Here is a 20,973-nt window from a genome sequence, read left to right as displayed (position 1 = left end):
ACTCCCACAGGTCTGCAGCGTCATGTTCTTTCGAGTATTATGTTTGATATCCCTCTCTGGGAGGGTTATGTCATGTAGTGCGGTGTGATAGGACTCTGTTCCCCATATGTGTCAGCTTGATGCAATATCGAGTGAACTGTAATCATAAGGGAACATATCTCGTTACATATGCAACCTCGGTTCCCTGAGATGAAGGGAACGAGACACTGTGTAAGCTGGCCGCACTACAAACTCGAGTTTTTTGATGCACTCTTTGTCCCTCAGTCAGAAATTCTGAGAAATGGTATTTGTGACAGCTTTGCGCCTAAAAGGTCAGGGCTTAAACACCATGGCCAATCTTAGAATTGCCATTATCGTAGAAGGGTTTCAACTAGGTCGTCAGAAAAGGAATTTCCCATATGTGTCAGCTTTACGCAATGTCTTGTTCCCTACATCTCAGGGAACAGAGGTTACATACATAACCGAGACGTTTTTCTTCAAGAGGAACAGGAAGGTTGCAGCACATCTCAAAGCTCGCAATAGATGTGTTCTATGTCCTCCTGTACTTTCGAGTTCATTCTTCCAAGGTAGCTTGGCAAGATTGGTCTTCAAAAGAACGCAAGTTCATTCTCTGCCTTCTTGACATTGAGAAACCTGTAAAAGAGCCAATCACCTTTTAGAAACAGACATTGCCTGTCAGTCAACTCAAGAAAGAAGCTGTGATTTGAGCTAACAAAGCTCTATTTATGGTACAATTGTTGTCAGATTTAACTGCTTATTTGAAATATGTTCTTTGATTGTAATCTTGACTGACCGTTTTGGAGATTTCGGTCTTTCCCCATTCAAGTAGATAGGAGATGTACTTTTATGCCACTTGTATCCATTGAAAATAGCTGCCCCGGGGCATTCCAAAGATGGCCACCCGCCAAGTGAACTTACTTGCCTTGAAAGGGACTTTGGCGATAACAGATTTAAAAAGAGGAAGAAACAGATTGTTATATTTGTGATAATCATCATTCTCAGTAAATAGCTAATTGTGTCATGGTCCTCACTCACAGTATCCAATCTTTTGTTGTTCTTATCTCAAACTTTAAAGGGCTGTTTTTAAATTATGTGTCTGAACTGAAACAATGGCTTTAAAATGAAAGGGTTTATAGTCTTGTAAGGCACATTGAAACGAACTTCAAACATGTGATCTTACAAACTCCTTTTAAACTGATATTAATATTAATTGTAGTTGATATAATCTCTTATTTATTTTCCATTAAACTGACATTTGTCCAGAGTTGTTGTCTTTTTTTTTTTTTCTTTTTTTTTTTTTTTTACACATGACTTTGGACTGAGGAATTCAAACAAACACAATGTCTGTGTTGGCAGATATCTTGCCTGTATTTTTTACAGCTCGGATCACTGGATCAAGACCCTGTCATTGCCAGCCCAATCTCCAGACCTGAACCCCATTGAAAACCTCTGGAATTTGATCAAAAGGAAGATGGATGGCCACAAGCCAATAAACAGCACTGGGGGGTAGAGCATGATGCATTTACATGTTTCCATTGATCATGGTATAAATAATGGGGGGAGGGGGGGGGTTGTACTTGCTTCCCCCTCATCCCCCCTGGAATCTACGCCCCTGGATGGAGATGAGAGATGTAACAGGTGTTTAAGTGTCTCACTTCACCATGCAGCTGGTACACAAAGCATTTTTGGTATTTCTGCCTTTCTTATCAAATGTCCTGCATTATGACTTATGATATGAAAGGCGTCAAAATTTTAGATCGCTTCAATGTTACACGCTTGCAATGTTTTTGTTCTCCCCAATTTAGAATGCACAACTCACCACGTGCCCCACCGAGAGCGAGAACCACATTATAGCACCCATGAGGAGGTTACCCTATGTGACTCTACCTTCCTTAGCAACCAGGCCAATTTGGTTGCTTAGGAGACCAGGAGTCAGTCAGCACACCCTGGATTCGAACTTGTGACTCCAGGGGTGGTAGTCAGTGTCTTTACTCGCTGAGCTACCCAGGCCCCACGCGCTTGCAGTGTTAACAGTTTTGTTAATTATAAACAGGAGCGATTGTTTTATCACGTCACTCGCTAATGGAGACACAGTTTATCGCCATTTGCATGTCAAATTAACAGGTTTAGAAAAGTTTATACATCTGTAACATCTTAAGTTCAGTAACTACCCTCACTGCGTGCACTCATACTAAATTCAAAAGGTGCTCAAACATGCTGCTGACAGCTGCACGTGAGAGAGAGGGAGAGATACTCACGATTTACTCGATTTACTCACGCATCTTCTGGAGTTGCAGTATTATACAAATACAAGTTTATTGAATTGATTTGTTCATCTGTGTCTATTGGTTTAATAATTTAAAGCTGCACTGTAAAGTGAATATAAGTGTGCAGGAATATCCTGCGCTATGAATGTGGAACTTGCAGGAATTATTAAAATTGTGCGCCATACCCGCAGTCCCGCACCGAATTTCAGGCCCTGATAAATCTAAAATTACAGAAAGATCTGCATGGGGCCAGTTGGTTTGGGTTAACATTAATATGATTTTATGAAAGAGGTTATATTAAAACATAACTCAGCATCTGTGTCTGCCAGGCCTATCTTAATAGTATAGTTCCCTTTAAGAGCTGTTCATCACACAAAGCTTTCGTATGGCTAAAAGAAGATTTGGAATTTTGAAGTTTAAAGGCTCCAGTACCCATTCATTCAAATTTCATGGAAATTAGAAACTTGGCGTCATCCAGTATTGGAATGACATGAGGGTCAGAATGATGACAGAATTTATATTTTGAGTGAACTAGGCTAATCCTTTAAAGTGTAGAAGTTATATTTTTATATGTTATTCATTTTTACTCTTAGTATTAATGAATTTTGGTGCACTGCAGATGCTGAAGTCAAGACAAAATTAAACATGAAAACTGAAATATCACTGTTGTAACAGAGTAACTCAAGGTAACTCAATTATTCCAATAAATGTGACGGATATCATCCACTGCCATGATAACAGTGAAATAGTAGACAAACTTTTTATCATACAGCATGAGTGGGTGGGAAATTCAGTATTTGCAATTATACCGCTATGAAGGGCTAATTTAGCAGAGAGAGTGAGAGAGCAGGATAACAATGAAGGAGCATGATCTGCATTACAAAGGTAGTCAGGTTTAACTAACCTGTAACTGAGCTATATGAGATATTCTCAGGGCTGCTCCACCTCATTAATCTCACTTCGGTTTCAACTCCATTGTGGCTATTTTCACGCTCTTGATTTTTATCACTACATTTTCCATAACATTTTCCTCTATGCCTCATAAAAGCACAAGTTTGACAGATCGCTTCATTTTTTATGGACAGCTTCAGGAGCAGGTTGAAGGTGCTCCATGGTAACCAAAAGACTGTGTGGGTGCTGCTCGCCTGGGTGGGATGGGCATAAGATTTTGTCCTCCGGTGGATTCCATGTGAATGTGTCCATTATTGATCCATCCTTGCATTTGGTTGCTAGAATGAACTGACTTCTTGGGGAAAAGAGTCTATATGCCTTGCCTGAAGATGTGAAAAGACTAGCCGGTCATGAGTCATCAACGAGGAACTGAACAGAGACAGGGCTTTTTCAAAAGCGCTGACTCCGTAGCAGTGCAGCCTTTTCATTTAAATCAAAGGACACTTTGTGACATTTTCAACTGAGCATATTGTTATAAGAAGTGGTTTTATACATCTCTGGAATCAAAATTTGAGCTAGTCTTGCTATTATAAGAAGCCCAATAATGTATAAAGGAAGACTCTGCTAAAAAGACCAGCTTACACTAGCATGAATTTCCATGCTGGTTTAGTCTGGTTTATGTTTGGTAGAGCTGGTTTTGTGGTGTTCACCAGTAAAAACCAAACTTCCCTGGTTGACCAAGAAAACCTTAGCCATTAAGCTTGTTAAAGCTGAAGTGTGCAATCAATGCTCTGTTTGTTTGAGCAGTAGCAGTAACACTTTACAACAAGGTTGTATTTGTTGACATATGTTAAATACATTAGTTAAAATTAACTATCAATGAGCAATTTTTTTTTACAACACTTATTCATCATGGTTAATATTACATATACAGTACTAATACATTTTAAAAATTAAAGATTGTTTACAGTAACATTAAAGCTTAAGTGTGTAATTTATGCGGCATTAGTACCAATGAATGGAACTGCAAAATTAAACATTGTTTTCAAAAATTTTCTGAATACACCCACATCTTCTGTTGATCGAACAAATAGATAGTCCCGCCCCAGCTCACAGCATTTGTTAAGGGCACATCCACACTAATAAGTTTTCACTGGAAAATGCATCTTTTTCTGTACGTTTTGGCCTTCCTTCAAGTGGATACATTTGAAAATGCAATTTTCACGTTGTAGTGTGGAAAGGGCAAACGGTGATATCTGAAAACGATTATGTATTTGTGGTCATGTGACGAAGTCATGTCATGTGATCCATTCAACGCAAAACAATCAAGATTGCAGCCTGTGCTATAGTGCCGTTGTTGTGCCTGCTATCCATTTTAATAGCATTGTCAAAGATAAATGTTACTTTGTACATCTATTTTGCACATGCGCAATAAAAGGATTTAAATGTTTTCATGTGTTTCAGTGTAGCGACTTTTGGAAAACGTTTGAAAAGGCAACGTGGACAGAGAATGTTTCGAAAACGAAAACAGCATTTTTAAATGCATCCGGATTAATGTGGACATAGCCTGTGTTTTTGTATCAGGCTGGACGGGCCGATCAAAACAAAGAAATCTTTTATAGCACCACAGAGACACCATGTTTACAGTTTTTGAGAAAATTTACCAAAGAAATGCTTACTTATAATTGTCTCTGCATATTTTGCTGGGATAGGAGAAAGTATTTTAACACCGCAAAAGTTACACATGGTTGTTGTTGTATTTTTATAAATTAACAGTAACCAAAATTAATACATGCTGTAAATAATTATTGTTCATTGTAAGTTTGTGATGACTAATGCATTAGCTATTGTTAAAAAATTACCACAGTAAAAATACACTCACAGCAATGTTCTTCGCTCAGAGCTAGAAAAAAAGGTCAAAACAGCTGAGTAACGCTGTACTGTTTGCGAACATTTGGACGTTTAGAGAGCGACATATCCCTTACATAAAATCGAGAGTTGCCGCAAATTCGCCACTCATTATTTTCACATGCAAATGAGCTTGTTATTCGGTACAAATGTTTGCCAGAAGTTGCAGCTCTTCACCAGTAGTGGTGAACCTGCAGCAAATCTTAGTTTGCCGCAAAGCTAATTTGCAAGTGACAATTAATGAGTTTGCAAGTTTGCAGCAAGTTTGTGGCAACTCTAAATTTTTGGTAAGGGATATGAGACGTACGCTGTTCTGTCAACAGACTACAGATAAAACATTAACCAATGTGACATTAAAATGTGTTATCATTTACTGAATGCCTTATTCAATGAATAGAATCCACATGAGATCAATAAAAGAAGCTGTTCTAATCACTCTAGGATGATTTAAAGTAATATATCTGCAGTAGATAATGTGTAATTTTTTATGTTTACATTCTACATTCATGACATTAATGCTAATGCTAACACACTATACGTGGCCATAATATGAAGACTTGCCCTCTGTTATTGTCATTTTATTTGTAAAACAAATATAATGAATATGCAACAGTTACCCACTGTTCTTGTATTTTATAGACTTTTGTAGACTAAATCGTAAAAAAAAAAAAATTCACATTACACATGACATCTTAAAAACTTTCTCTATGTGAACCATCATACAGATGTAGTTAAGTTTGGACCAGCTCGGCAACTTGTGTGTTCGTGTTGACTGAGTGAAGGAATCAACTAGAAGAAGATGGGAAAAAAGCTACCAGCCGATATGAAGTTTTCCTGAAAGTTTGTGCTACCTGCTTTGAACCACCACAACAAAGGCAAAAACATCTTTTATTCTGACCAGATTTTGTTAAAAAAAAACGACATCACATCTGTCCTTTCTTTGATTTTGCCGGAAGTGTATAGGCGCAACATAGCAAAACTGACTCAATCAATGCAGTGAGTTTAAAGCAGGAATATCTGTTTGTCCAACCAAAGGAAGATAGGAGTGTTCAGGAAACCTGTATGAAAACAACGATAATTTTTGTAGTTCTGTTGGGTGATGCTAGTGGCAAATAAACCATACTCTTCAGCCAGCACACCAGCATCCCATGGTGGGGACCAGCATACAAAACACAACATATGCTGGTGACCAACAGTGCTGGTCTTTTCAGCAGCGGACTGGTCAAAAACACTACTATACAAATTTAACACATCCAAAGTGTTCAGAGCACTTAAAAAACTAGATCAGTATTGGATGGAAACTTCTCATCTCCTTGCCCCAAGCCCTTTTGACAAAGCCTTAAAGGAACCCACCATGCAGTGTAAAGCAGCATAAATCAAAAGAAAGTAAAGCTTTCCCATAGTGAGATTAATCTCACTTCACTCACACTGGTAAATTATGCATCTTGTAGAATTATGGTTTGTGGGTTATAAAGTTCCTTGTTTCAATGTAAACGTTCACACACCCACTCAGCTTTTGAAATTCCCTAATTGATGATGTCATGACTCAGCTCTTTTCATTCTGCATATAAAATTGAATGATTTGCACATTTTGCCTGACAGATCACTTGCCCTGCTTATGAAAACTTGAGAAGACTTCACTGTCTCCAATACTGTGTGCCATCCATCACTGTCTGGAGTCCATATGCACATTAATGAGTTCTCTGAAGCAATTTCCCACTTTTATTCAGTCTCTGGTAAACTGTGGAAACAGTTTCAGGGGATAAGCAATGCCCGTGCCACTGGGTCTATTTTGTTATGGATGGAAATCCACAACCAAAACGTGTTATCTTTAAAGGTGAAGTGTGTAGTTTCTGTCAAACAAACGGAATTGCAAAAATAAAGACTGTTTTCAAACAGGTTTTCCAAAAACTCCCCCTGTCTGCTATTGGTAGGCAAACAGATAGGCCCGCCCCCAAACTCATGGCATTGGCTGGATTCTCATACAAACAATGCAATGCTTTGAAAGCGTGTCACAGTGTTTAGACTTTTTGCGGAAATTAACGTACGATTGGCTTATACTTGTCTAAGCTGGAATAGGAGAAGTTATTTTAACATCCAAAAATTACACACTTTAGCTTTAAAGGAATGTTCTGGATTTATTACAAGTTAAGCTCAATCAACAGCATTTGTGCCATAATTCTGATTACCACAAAAAATTATTTCTACACGTTCCTCATTTCTAAAAAAAAATAAAATAAAAAAAATCGCAGTTACACTAAGACACTTACATTGGAAGTGAATAGGGCCAGTCCATTTAAAAGTATAGCCACAAGACGTAAACATTATAATTGTTACTGGTAACATGATTTTAGTGTGATAAAATCGTTTGCTGACCTTATTTGCATAAAGATATGTCTAATTTTACAACTTTGTTGTCATGACGATGTAATGCCAACAAACCGTGTAATCTTGTAAAAACCATAACGCCATTATCAGTTTCTCACTAAAATCATGTTATCACTTATAATGCTCATGTCTTTTGGCTATACTTTTATAACAGTCCAAATTTTTATGTTTCTGGACTGGCCCCATTCAGTCCCATTGTAAGTGCTTTATTGTAAACACAATTTTTGCTTCTTCTTTTTTCAAATGAACAAAAAACAAAATGAAATAATTGTTTTGGTAATTAACATTATGTCACAAATGTTGTCGATTGAGCATAACTTGTATAGTCAAGTCAAGTCATTTTTATTTGTGTAGCACTTTTCACAACACACATAGTTTCAAAGCAGCTTTACAGGAAATCATGCATTAACAGAAAATGAAACTGTAATATCTATAAAGTCTTAGAGTGATCATTGTGTAGTTTGATTAAATATGATTGTAAATTGTGTATAGAAATTAAATAATTAAATAATAATTGTATTTAGAACCCCAGTGAGCAAGCTGAATGCAACAAACCCATCTAGAACCCAGAACTTTCCTTTAAAGCTTGAAATTAGAAACACCAATTTAGGTGAGTGAACCATGCAACTGCAGAGTATCGGCTTCAGAATTGATGTTACATATATTCGAACCTCAGTGGGTTTTTCCTTAGCAACAAGGGAAAGTTGGTTTCTATAGAAATGTGCCCTTAACAGGACAGGAGAGAATTAAAGGGACACTGCTGTGTGGGCAACGTGAACATGATCCCAGCTGACTCTCATTAACTTCCCAACCAATCAGTGCACATCTATACATATCGAGGATTGTCAGGCGCAGGAAGTCACGAACAAGGTGAGGCAATCCCTGTTGGTGAAACAGATATAAATTCTTTGCTGATACTAGCTTCATCATGACTTTTAATGGTTGAATAGAACTAGCTCTGACATACTTTTGAGATTTGTCTTAGTCAAAAAAGGGAAAGTGGTGTGGCTTCGCTTTGTGTTGTTGACATCTATGGTAAGGTATGCTTTGTTTATTTAAGCATCACCTGCCACCCCCAACTCCTCTTTCTCTCTGCTCTCAGGGGACTCATTAGCCTACCTGAAGTATACGGCTAAAGAAATGACTCTGGAAACCTTCGAGAAGATGGGTGCTCGTGGGAGTTGCTCAGCACTCCTAACATCAACACCATCAAACTAGGAAAAATAAGACTGGCGGAACTGAATGTTAAAGCTCAGTTTCAATTTGCTCATGACCCACTGTTGTGGTGTGTTAACATCAGTAAGGGAAAATCATTACCATTTAAGAACCTGTTATATACAGAGTGTTTTCCTTTGTTCACAAGTGCAAAATCAATTCTTTACTGATTTAGAGTTGAACATGGCATGCATCACTTATATTTCATCTTATGAGTAGGGGTTTGTTCTAAAGTATTAAACTTCAACATGTAAATTGTCCCTGACTGTTTTTTTTTTTTTTTTTTGCTACAGATACGAATGATACCACAATGATTCTTGTTTAGAAAAGGTGATTGGATCGGACTTTTGATTTTCGTCTGGTGCACAATAAAATGGCAAACAAATAAATAAAACCCTAAACACTTACATGTACATTGAAGGTGTGACTCTGTATGAACCAGAATAGCATGAGCTATTTTGACTATGGCCAGTAAACAGCAACCACCTGTAACACCCTAGCAACAACATAGAACACCCTAGCAGCCGTAGCAATATGCTAAAACCCAATCAGAATACCTTAGCAAATGCATATCAAAGCCAGGCAACCACCAACAAGATCCTAGCATCATGGAGGCAAGATTTGCACTGGCAAGCACCACTCACATTTGCTTCAAAAATGTCAAATCTAGTTTGAAATTGCAATTAACTTAACAAAAATATAAGTGAATGATGCTTGATTTGGCTCTTTTTTAAAGGAATGTTCAGAGTTCAATACAATTTAAAGGGATAGTTCACCCAAAAATGAAAATTCTCTCATCATTTACTCACCCTCATCCCATCCCAGATGTGTATGACTTTATTTCTTCTGCAGAACACAAATTAAGATTTTTAGAAGAAGAATTTCAGTTTCACATACAGCCACCTACCGGTTGGGTCTGGTCAAAGATGGAGATTTATAGTAAAAAAAAAAAAGTACTTAAATATTGATCTGTTTCTCACCTTCACCTATCATATAGCTACTGAAGACATGGATTTAACCACTGGAGTCATATGGATTACTTTTATGCTGCCTTCATGTCCTTTTTGGACCTCCTGATTCTGGCCACCATTCACTTGCATTGTATAGACCTACAAAGCTGAGATATTCTTCTAAAAATCTTTGTTTGTGTTCAGCAGAAGAAAGAAAGTCATACACATCTGAGATGGCATGAGGGTGAGTAAATAATTACAGAATTTAAATTTTTTGGTGAACTATCCCTTTTAAGTTCAATTAACACACTGATTATTGTGATAAAGGACAAAACATGTTTAAAATCTGACTTTTTATTTTTTAATACTAAATTAATTTGAAATGGATATATTTGTAGATAAAGGTCTCAGTTAACGAACGATGTAAGGGAACTTTTTTTTCTTCTGAAAAGTGACATTTATTCACTTCATAACTTGCATCTTACTGTCATTAGTGTCAGCTCTGTCAGACACACCAAAAAGCGTGCTATTTTGATTTGATTCATCCAACAAGTGTAAAGTCTTTAATTATCTAATAATATTGTTCAGTAAGGAGTTAAGTGATAAAATACATTCAAATCTTTTATTTATTTATTTATTTTTTCTGTATTCATACTATTCTGAAAATTCTGACAGAGTTGACAAAATTAAATATTTTTCCATCTTAACCATGTGTTGTACATTGGAGCCATTTTTTTTTCCCCCTCAGTTGAAGATACCTCTATAAACTAAACTAAAATGCCAAAATTGATCCCACAATTTTAACAGAAATTATAATAATGAGAATGATGGAGTTGACAAGTTGAAGCTGTGAGAGACTTATAAATTGTTTGTTTAAAATATGAAAAATATCAAACGTACCAGACCATGTGTTCTACTGTTACATCCAGCATGAGCAGGAAGTGGGAAAGGGGTACTCGGAGTTAAAGCTGATCAGGAAATGTTCTGATTTATTCAGGATTTTAAAAAAATCTGACAGAGTTGACACAAAGTGTGGACACAACTTTGATAGGCAGTTTTTTATGGGAAATATCATTTAAAGTTTTCTTAATGTATTGTTTGATATCTTACAGATCCCTACATTTCATTTAATATTTATATTTATGAATTTGTTGCATTTTTAAACACTTTGTTTAGCAGTTTAAGATTGTGACCTCTTGCTGAGGATAGGTTAAGTTACATGTGCTTCCAAGTATAGAGCATGCATTTAAAACATTTCTAATGAAATTATTTTAAAATATAAGTAAAAAATGCCCTGAGTATACACATTTCCTTTAGATTTAACTTTATAACTATTTTTATTATTATTAATTTCTTGATTTTTAAAATAAAGATGACTTTTGTATGTAAGCCATATTTTGTCCCTTATCTCAAGAATCAGTGAACAGCATTTGTGGCATAATGTTGATTTCCAAAAAAAAAAAAATAAAATAAAATATATATATATATATATATATATATATATATATATATATATATATATATATATAATTTCAACTCCCTCGTTTATAAAAGTAAATAAAAATAAATCATGATTACAGTATGGCACTTACAATGGAAGTGAATGGTGCCAGTCCATAAACATTAAAATACATATTATTTCAAAAGTATAGCCTCAAGATGTAAACATTTTACATGCTAACATAATTTTAGTGTCATACAATTGCTTACTAGCCTTATTTGTGTAGTTATATCCATAATTACAACTTTGTTTCCATGACAATGAAACCCTGTAATTACGGTGTAGGAAATAATTTTACACAGATAAGGTTAGTAAGCGATTTCATCACACTAAAATCATGTTAACACGAATAATGTTTACATCTTGTAGCTATACTTTTAAAACTGTGTGCATTTTAGTGTTTCTGGACTGGCCCCATTCACTTCCATTGTACAGCCCTTACTGTAACTGCTTTATATATATATATATACACTACCTGTCAAAACACTTGACTGAAATGTTTGAAATACTAAATTGTATTAAACTCTGAACATTCCTTTAAAAAAGAGTCAAATCAAGCATCATTCAATGATATTTTTGTTTTTTTCTTGAAATGTGAAAAAAAAAAAAAAAAAAATTATAATAAAGAATGAGTGTTTCAAAACTTTTGACCTGTAGACACTACCAGTCAAAAGTTTTGAAACACTTATTCTTTATTATAATTTTTTTCTTCACATTTTTGAATAATAGTACAGCCATCGTAACTATGGAATAACATAAATGGAACTATGGGAATTATGTTGTGACTAAACAAAATCCAAAATAAATCAAAACTGTGTTATATTTTAGCATCTTCAAAGTAGTTACCCTTTACCTAGAATTTGAAGACATGTACTCTTGACATTTTCTCAACCAACTTCTTGAGGTATCACCCTGGGATGCTTTTTAAACAGTATTGAAGGAGTTCCCATCTATATTGGGCACTTATTGGCTGCTTTTCTTAATTATTCAGTCCAAGTCATCCATTTCAAAAACTTTTATTTTATTTTATTTTTATTTTTATTTTTTTTTAATTAAATTTTAGTTTTATAATGAAATAAATTAATATGGTGGCACAATTATGTTTTTGTCTACAAAACTAATTTCAAACATTTAAGCATACGCCTTCAGATCAAAAGATTTTTAAGATCATGAGAAACATTTCAGTCAAGTGTTTCAAAACTTTTGACCAGTAGTGTATATATAAAAGAGGAATGAGTCAAAATTATTTTTTGTTTTAATCAACATTATACTACAAATTCTGTTGATTGAGCTTAACTTGTATTGAATCTGGGACATTCCTTTAAGCTATCTAAACACTTTTGTTTTTTCCTGGACACTGTTGTGGTATTCATGCATCCTGAGCAGAATCTCTCCTCCTAAATCTACTGTAATAAGGTCACAGTAATTCATCATCTACTGTACATGGCACAATGAGAGTTCCAGAAATTATCTATAGAGCACTGCTGCTATTAAGGCCTGCTTTGTCCCAAGATGTTCTTTTCTTCCTACTTGTCACCTAACTCTCAATCCAGATCCCATTGAAATATACACGGCAGCTACATTACTATGTAACTTTTTACCCGATTGTCCATTTCCTTAGGCCTTGTGACTAAAGATGTTGACTTCACTCATTGATCTCTATGACACACAGTGGGCTCCTGAATCAAAGCGGTAAATGATAAATTAGGGCCTTTTCACCGCAGATTAATTTACTTCATGGCCATCGCTCCGTATCCTGACTTTTTGAATAGCATCTTATTTTTACTGTTACTATGCAACAAACTCTAGGTAACAAGAATCATTTTGTTGAGCAGACTATTAAACAGCACAAATGGTGAAGAATGTCCAAATGGCTTGCCTGGCAAATAATTACAACTAACATGCAAAGAAAACAGCAAAACGGGGAATGAGCTGGCTGACAGCTCACTCCCTGACATGTAACTGACAACTCCATCTGTATCTCAGAGATATTTATGTTTGTGGGCTGGACTTTTAAATGTAATTTTTTTCACACTATTTGTCCTTGGACTGAAAAATGGAGCTAGATAACATGTTGCAGTGTCACTGCAGCAGAGGCAATTTACGATAAGGCAACAGATGTGTTGAGTGTACAGTATGTGCCAGACTACATATGTGTCTGCACAGAATGAGCATACTATATCTCTGTCCCCTGAGACGACTACCACACCCACTCCCTGACCCTTGCTGACCCCTTAATCAATTTAGCCCCATTTCCTGAGGCCAGCTTATTATAATGTGTGCTGGAAAGAGTGAGACAAGAAAGAAACAAAGGGAGATTTAAAATGAAGGCATAGAGAAAGAATGGAAGAGAGAAATATTAAGATGGCCAAAATAAATGTTGTAGCTCAGCATTCGAGCATGGCACTAGCAAAGCCAAGGTCATGGGTAGTGATCGACCGATTATCAACCTGGTTGATAATCGGATCCGATATTCTTAATTTTTTTAATTATCGAAATCGTTATTTTGTCTGATCTGATTGTGATAAATTTTAAAATGTGCTCCGTTGGCTCTGATGCCACTGCCTCTCTCTGAAAGGTTACTGCTTGTAGTCTGGCTCAATTTTCCGCCCACAGTATTATCAGATTGGTTATATGCAGGGGCGTAGCAATCATTTCAAAACTGAGGGGGACAGAATGATTAGCGCAACACGAACATAAATATATAAGATATATTTTTAAGGCTCTCAATCGATTAAACATTTTTATTGAATTAATTGGGCCTACATAATTGGCCAATGAATTTTAACTTTTGCATTTACACATTTAGACATTTGCTGTATGAAAGACACAGCGTAAGCACATTTGCCTTGTGAAGAAGCATCCCCCGCATATTCTACGCCCATGGATATGTCACGAATAAATGGCCATTCAACACTGTATTCCGTATTGGGTGAAAGGTGGGAAAGAGGAAAGCAGCGAGAGAAAGATGAATCACTGAGAGGACAAGCTGTTTTCAAAGCATCACATTACTCTATGTCAGCGGTCACCATTTAGCAGACCACGGTCTGGACCCCGGATTTGTTCCATCCGGACCGCCAGACATCATGGTTGCCCCATTTAACCGTTTCTACACTTTAGGTTAGCAGCGCAAGCGCTCCGGGGCGTAGATAGCAGTGATATCTTTCAGCGCTATATCTTTGAATATTTTTTTCTAACACCGAACACGCTTCATTAATGCCCTTTCGCGCTCCGCACAAGTTGCCTCTCTCCTCCGGCCCGCGACATGAGGCGCCGCATAGTAGAGCTGCAACATGTTTATTTCAACAACAGTAGACCGTAGTGGAGAAATACTGTGAGCAGCAATATAGATGGGCGGCAGTGATAAGGACGGATACTCACGTATCAGTACTCGTAGAGTATTCACCCGTATGAGTTGGTGTTTTTACATGTTATAGCTGCGATGGCATTGATAGTGATAGCTAGCTAACCAACGTTAGCAGGTTTAGCCAATGTAAACCTTTTTTTGAAAACCCAACTTTGCGTTTAATCTTTCACCTCCGTTGTGAATAAAGTCCTGTTTCCCTTTTTGCACTTGACTAAATGGGCTAACCAGCAAGCTACATGAAGAGTGTCAGCTCCAATAACATTGACAACATCTGTTATCACATGTTAATACATAACATTCTGTTATGAGCTCTTTACTTCATTGTTTTTTATATATTTAAAGTTTCAGTTCAAAAGAAATGCTGCTAGGAACTCCCTCCACTTTATTTTTGAAAACAAATTAAAAAAAAATAATAATAATAATGTTCATCTGTTGTTTTTCCAGTATTTTTCAAAAGATAATATTGAAATGTTCTGTTTTGCAGTATTTTATTAAACACATTTTCATAGGCATTTACAGGACATTTTTGTGTTAGTGTAAATTTTGACGGTCCCAAATATCGGTTATCGGTCTCCTTGATTACCAATAATTGTTATCGTTATCAGCCCTGAAAAAAACATATCGGTCGATCCTTATTCGGGTTCGATTCCAGGGAACACACATACCAATAAACTGTATATTACAGCCTGATATCATACAATTATCTTACTGTGGCGGCATTTTTGCAAAATAGTATTACAGGGTTCAATACACATATTGCGGCAGTTCAAATGTAAAATGTCCACTATGTGGCGCTAAAAGCAAGTGAAACTTCTCCTGGACAGTTAAAGTTTTTAACATTAATGCTCTATCAAGTTTTAAATCAACAAAATCTACCTCCCTAGTCTAAACCCTAAACCTAACTGATAGTGTCATAAAAAGCAAATGTATAAGACCAAAAAATGCAGAAACAAGATGAAAAGAATCCCACTGATGTCAGGAATCTTTGGTGGCATGGAACTACAGTGCTGGTGTACAGAGAGGGATAATCTGATCCGGCCCTTTGTAAGCGTTTCTTGTATGGAAGCTGCTACGAACAGCACTTCTCAGCAGAAGCACCAAATGAGACTAGTGCTTGTTCAAAGCATCAGGAGCACATCTTTTTTTTTTTTTTTTTTTTACCTGAAGATGTGGATAATTGTATGCGTATGACTTTGTTTCTTCCATGGAACACAAAAGGAGATGTTAGGCAGAATGTTAGAGACTGACAGCCTTAGTCACAATTAACTTACATTGTATGGAAGAAAGATGCAGTGACAGTGAATACTGATACTAACATACTGTGTAACATCTTTGTATTCAACTGAAAAAAAAAAAAAAAGTAAATTCATATGGGTTTGGAAAAACATGAGGGTGAGTAAATCATGACAGAACTTTAATTTTTGGGTGAACTATCTCTTTTAATATCAGACCATTTTCAATTAATTCCCTCATCTTGTTTCTGACAGTTGTGCTTTTGGGGGGAATTAGAATTTAAATAATGATTTATGTGCCTTTAACTGCCGACTGCATTGTGTTCTTTCGGGTCATTACATGGTATGATGTGTAACTCTAATGAGGTTAGCTGCTGTTGGGAAGGAGAAACATAGAGCAGTCATTTCCCTCGAGACTCATCTAATACACAGGCGTGTTGATGAGTAGTAGAGAAAGAGAGAGCAAGTGAGTTAGAAAGAGAGAGAGGGACCTCTGTTTACACATTTCCTTAATCCCATGTGCATTATGAGTGCAGATATTCTCTAAATAAACGAAGCTCACAAAAAATTGGTTTAAACCTCCCTGGTGTGCATTCATGTTACCTCTGCCATTGCAAAGCTGTTTACCTTGTGTGTATTTTTATGTAAATGTGAATACAAATGTATAGATTCTATTGACATCAGATGCATTAGAATGAATCTGTCTCTCCTGTTGGGGGAAAGGTATTCATATGATGACTGGCGATTAACTCAGCTGTCACTGTCATAGTCTGCCAAGCAAAAGAAGAAAGAAAAAAAAAAGGAAAATTATTTTATACTTTCTCAATGTGACAACTGACTTGTAAGTACAACACAAATGTGCACTTGGCAAGTTACAGTAGTTGCATGGTCCTGTGGTAATTAAAATAGTCTGTCTGGCTGAAAAATGCAAAACTCACACCCAAAGAAATTGATAACACCAAAGAAGAGGCTTATGCAACTGCACTTGTAAAGCATGCTGTATATTTACAACAACATATGCTTTGGAAAATGCTCAGACTCACACAAGCAAATTGTTCACATAAGCAGGACTCAATTGGATTCTGATGTTTTTTTCTTAAATGTAATATTTAAAGGGTTAGTTCACTCACAAATGAAAATTATGTCATTATTTACTCACCCTCAGGTCGTTCCAACACCCATATGACTTTCTTTCTTCCCTGGAACACAAAAAAGAGATGTTAGGCAGATTGTTAGGGACTGATAGCCTCATTTACTATTCACTTCTACTGTATGGCGACTGAGGCTAACATTCTGCCTAACATCTCCTTTTGTGTTCGATGGAAGAAAGAAATTCATACGTGAAAAATAAATTTTTTTTGGGTGAACTGTCCCTTTAGTTGTCCATTTAATTATTAATGTGTAACAGTGTGCCGTAAAGAGCTATTTCTACCTGATCTGACCCTTCGAAACTTCTTTCGTTGGTGGAACCCAATGTAGTTCATTTGATTCAATCATATTACATTTTTGTTCACTTTAATAAAATCAGTAGTTTTAGATTTTAGCTCATTTTTACAGTGTATCCTCATAGATCACAGTATTTCTGTTTTGTATTTGAAGAACTGACAAGAGATTGTTTCAGTTGAGCTTGGCAAATGAGAAAAGGTGGCCCACATCGCAGCTTAGATTAGAGCAATTCAGCCTTGTTAGTTCCACTCAAGTTTCTTTTTCAACTCAGGACTTCAACAGGACCTTCGTATTCATCAAGGGACAAAAGCGAAGGGGCACCAGTCGGGCTTGCGTCACCTCTGAGATTTATAGAGCCGTAAAGTCTGGCTTGGTGTTTGGAGTAAGCATACGCTTGTCTCCTGATCATCTCCCCTTTATACATGGAAATCATAAGCAAGGTTGACAGCACCACACCTCCAAGTGTTAAGAGGCACAGGCCCGCAATCACACACCTGTCCAGGTGAGCACCCACCTGGGCGTTTTCTCGCTCCAAGCGTTCCATCTCTCGAGCGGAAACAGTGTCAGGATTAACTTTGACATCACGTGGGACCGTGTAAGAGATCACAACCAAGGATATCCCTGTAATTAAAAAGGTAACAGCACCTATAAATCCATAATCCACAGACTTTTCCGATGAATCCACCATGAAATCGTCAACCGACAGCAAGGAACATTCCGGGACCTCTTGGAGATCTCTAGAAGAACTCCAACTGAAGTTGTCGTAGTTGGTCTCCTCTGTTAACAGCTGACCGTCCTTTTTGTCAGAAGTGTCAGTCACACCAGGAAAAGCTGTTTCAAACTCCTCCTCGTAGCATATCTCAACCTCTTCATCAAATCTCCATTCATTCATTTTGCGGAGTCGTCCAATCGGCAGAGTCGCTGTCCATGGTTCTGAAACGCCATTGACCTCATTAACATTCTCCTCCAGACACGCCTGGCAGCACACTTCGTTGGAAGTTGCCCTTTCATCCGTGCACACTGAAGGATGGTTTTGCTGATGTTTCAGGGACCAGTCGATGTCCCTGTGGTCAGTCTGAACAACGCCTTGACCGCAGAAGAGCACTTTAAGATCGGCCATTTGAACACTTTTTTTCGTATGTTCATATAGCGTGTATGCTATTGCATCCCTGTACTGAGAAAAATAAACATTATTATTCAATTATAATACACAATAAAACTATTCCAATTTCAAATATACAAGAAAACAGTTTAGCAGTGTTTTAATTTGCACGAACGCCCAAAGTTACAGTATCATCTCAGTTACCGTAAACCTTGCCTCTTAGTTATTGTAGATATTACGGTCACCGTTCGAATAAGTAGAAATATGAAATAGAAGGATAAATGCACACTTTGGGTGCCGTTCACACCGAACGCGTAATTGCGCAAAAAAAAAAAAAAAGAAAAGAAAAAAAAAGTAGACGCGGCGAGACGGATACAGCAGAACGCAGGTGTCTCGAGAATATACGCAGGTGTCTCGAGACGCGTTTTTAACCATTGAAGTTCTTTTTAACTTGTTTACTCCGACGCAAATACGCGTTCAGTGTGAACGGCCCCTTAAACTTGATGTTTCTGATTCTTTCTTAATGTTCAGCAAGCCTTTCCACGAACAAAAGGTTCCGCGACTCAAGCAACTTCACGCGAAAACATCTAAAAGTGCGCCTTAATCAGTCAACAACACTTTTAACGTTTCATGTCAAGATCTTTCTAAAGCCGCGTGTACAGCAATTGAACAGAAACGTGAAGCGGTTCCTTGTTTTCCAGTCTCAGAAAATTAGTCAGGACGAAAAGCGAAGCAATTAAAGACGTCGCCTTTCTCCATTTCTAACTATTATGCCGTTTTTTATGTCATTGTAAACTCGGGAAATAAAGGACTCGCCTATCTTCTCTCTGCACCGTTTCGCTGGCATTCCTGGCTTCTTCTTGCTCCGCTAATTAAAGGAGAGGTTCCTCTCGTTCCACCCCCGCGCCGTGCTCCAGTCGCCTGAAAGCGCGGTGCGCCTCTCTGCCAAACTACACTGGCGAGGAGAGGAGAGGAGAGGAGAGGAGAGGAGAGGAGAAGGGAGGGAGGGAGGGAGGGAGGGAGGAAGGAAGGGAGGGAGGGAGGGAGGGAGGGAGGTGGGGGGAACGAAGTCTGATCAAACACTTCATGCTCTTCTCCTCGTGAGATTCGTGTGTATGACGCGCTGATATTCAGATTGCAAGCTCAAGCTGTCTGCTAAATTAATTAACCAAGGAGTGAACATCATTAAAATGCACACTTTTTTTTACCATTTTCATCTAGTAGACGATGCCTATTAGATGAAATTACTATTCAATGGCTTTTTCAAGGCATTGTGCTGTACATTGTATTGTTATATAGCCTTACAGTTGGTGTGTAAGGGGGCTGAATAGGTAATAATGATTTAAAATATGAATAGGAGTATATTTTAAAATATGAATATGCATTTATATCATGATTATTTAATAGTAAATCAGAATGTTTGTGTATAGGGGAGGCCTGGGCTACCATATAGCCCATACTGTATAGGGTACAACGGGGCTAATGGCACCCCTTAAGGAAATGTAGCTTTTTTTCTGGTCACAAAATGCATCAAGGTAAAAAATTTGTTTTTGTATATTTCTTGAATATTGATAGACAAACATAATATGTGTGAAAAGAAATAATAACGGAAGGCTGTTTCGATTAAAATTCAGTTTTTAATATAAGGTGGTGAGGGAACCTTTTACCCCACTCTTGAGGTAAAAGGCTCCCTTGCGTGGGGTAAAAGGCCCCTATGGGGTTTAAAGTGATATCATGTAGCAGATGTAGCAGAAATAATTCTAGTGCCAAATTTGTCAACTAAAGCAAATAATTTTGAGACACCAAGATGCTTTTTTGAGTAACAAGTAACAGTAAACCATTTCCTGTTAATTTCAAACACATTTGGCATTTTATTACATCTCAAGTATTCTATAAACAAATTAATCTCTATTATGATTGGATGACTCAATGTGAGCCCACTTTGAACATTTTTCAACTCAATACAAATCTATTCGACCCACTTTACAATGTGTTTAATAGGGGCCTTTAGCCCCTGCAACAGGGGGGCTTTTTACCCCAAATTCTATCCTTTCACTTATTGGACAGTTATTGAAATTATTTTGATTTAATGACCTTAAACAAAACTTAAAATGATAAATAAGTATTTTGTCTCAAAAGAAATGTGTTAATTTCAGGCATTTTCATTAGCTACATAAATTTGCAACATTTAAAAAAAAATAAAAAATTAGATCAAATTGCCTAATAATCAGCCTTTAGACACCACACACAAAGATCTCATGGATCAGGACATTTTTGCAGTGTATAGTGACAAACAGGTGTTTAGGAAAGTACTGTGATAGTTTTTGTTGCTATTTAGTGTTTTGGGAAATAATTGAATCAGTGGAGCCTTTTACCCCGTGGAGCCTTTAGCCCCGTTGTACCTATAAATGGTAGTTGACATAGAACATATCCATGAACTTTTTCATTCATCATCAAGACTTTTGGTTAGAGTTAAAATATACAGGCATGTACTGTAACAGTGAAAATGTATATCTAAGGTCGTCTAACTGGTCACAATTTCTGGCCACAGCTTTTCACCATTTTAAATGTGATGTTACAAGTTTGTTTAAAATGGTCCTGTGGTTTGACAAATGAATGTTATATTTCCCTGTAGCATCTCAATTAATATTAGGTCATAATTAAGGGAATATTACGGGTTCAATACAAGTCAAGCTCAATCAACAG

General features: G+C 36.9%; 1 protein-coding gene across 1 annotated transcript; it reads right to left on the bottom strand.

Annotated features, from left to right (window-relative positions):
* Nucleotides 1-603: 603 nt before the first annotated feature.
* Nucleotides 604-18,323, bottom strand: LOC127421637 (transmembrane protein 74-like). Its single transcript, XM_051664773.1, has 4 exons — nucleotides 17,680-18,323; nucleotides 16,879-16,918; nucleotides 854-933; nucleotides 604-633 (listed from the first exon to the last, which is right to left on the bottom strand). The coding sequence occupies exons 1-4, from the start codon at nucleotides 18,283-18,285 to the stop codon at nucleotides 604-606; spliced, it is 756 nt and encodes a 251-aa protein (XP_051520733.1). The 5' UTR covers nucleotides 18,286-18,323.
* Between the last annotated feature and the right edge of the window lie 2,650 nt (nucleotides 18,324-20,973).

This window comes from Myxocyprinus asiaticus, chromosome 30 (genome assembly GCF_019703515.2).
Source record: "Myxocyprinus asiaticus isolate MX2 ecotype Aquarium Trade chromosome 30, UBuf_Myxa_2, whole genome shotgun sequence".
Lineage (NCBI taxonomy): Eukaryota > Metazoa > Chordata > Actinopteri > Cypriniformes > Catostomidae > Myxocyprinus > Myxocyprinus asiaticus.
The sequence above is the reverse complement of the archived record's forward strand: the minus strand, read 5'-3'. Positions and strand labels throughout refer to the sequence as shown.

What these genes read in the sequence shown, in the direction of transcription:
- LOC127421637 (XM_051664773.1), bottom strand. Translation starts at nt 18,285, where the DNA reads ATGGCCGATCTTAAAGTGCTCTTCTGCGGTCAAGGCGTTGTTCAGACT. An exon ending in TGGAGCGAGAAAACGCCCAG is followed by an intron (nt 16,919 to 17,679) that starts GTGGGTGCTCAC and finishes TTTGTGTTCCAG; the next exon opens with GGAAGAAAGAAAGTCATATG. An exon ending in GGTGTTGGAACGACCTGAGG is followed by an intron (nt 934 to 16,878) that starts GTGAGTAAATAA and finishes TTATCGCCAAAG; the next exon opens with TCCCTTTCAAGGCAAGTAAG.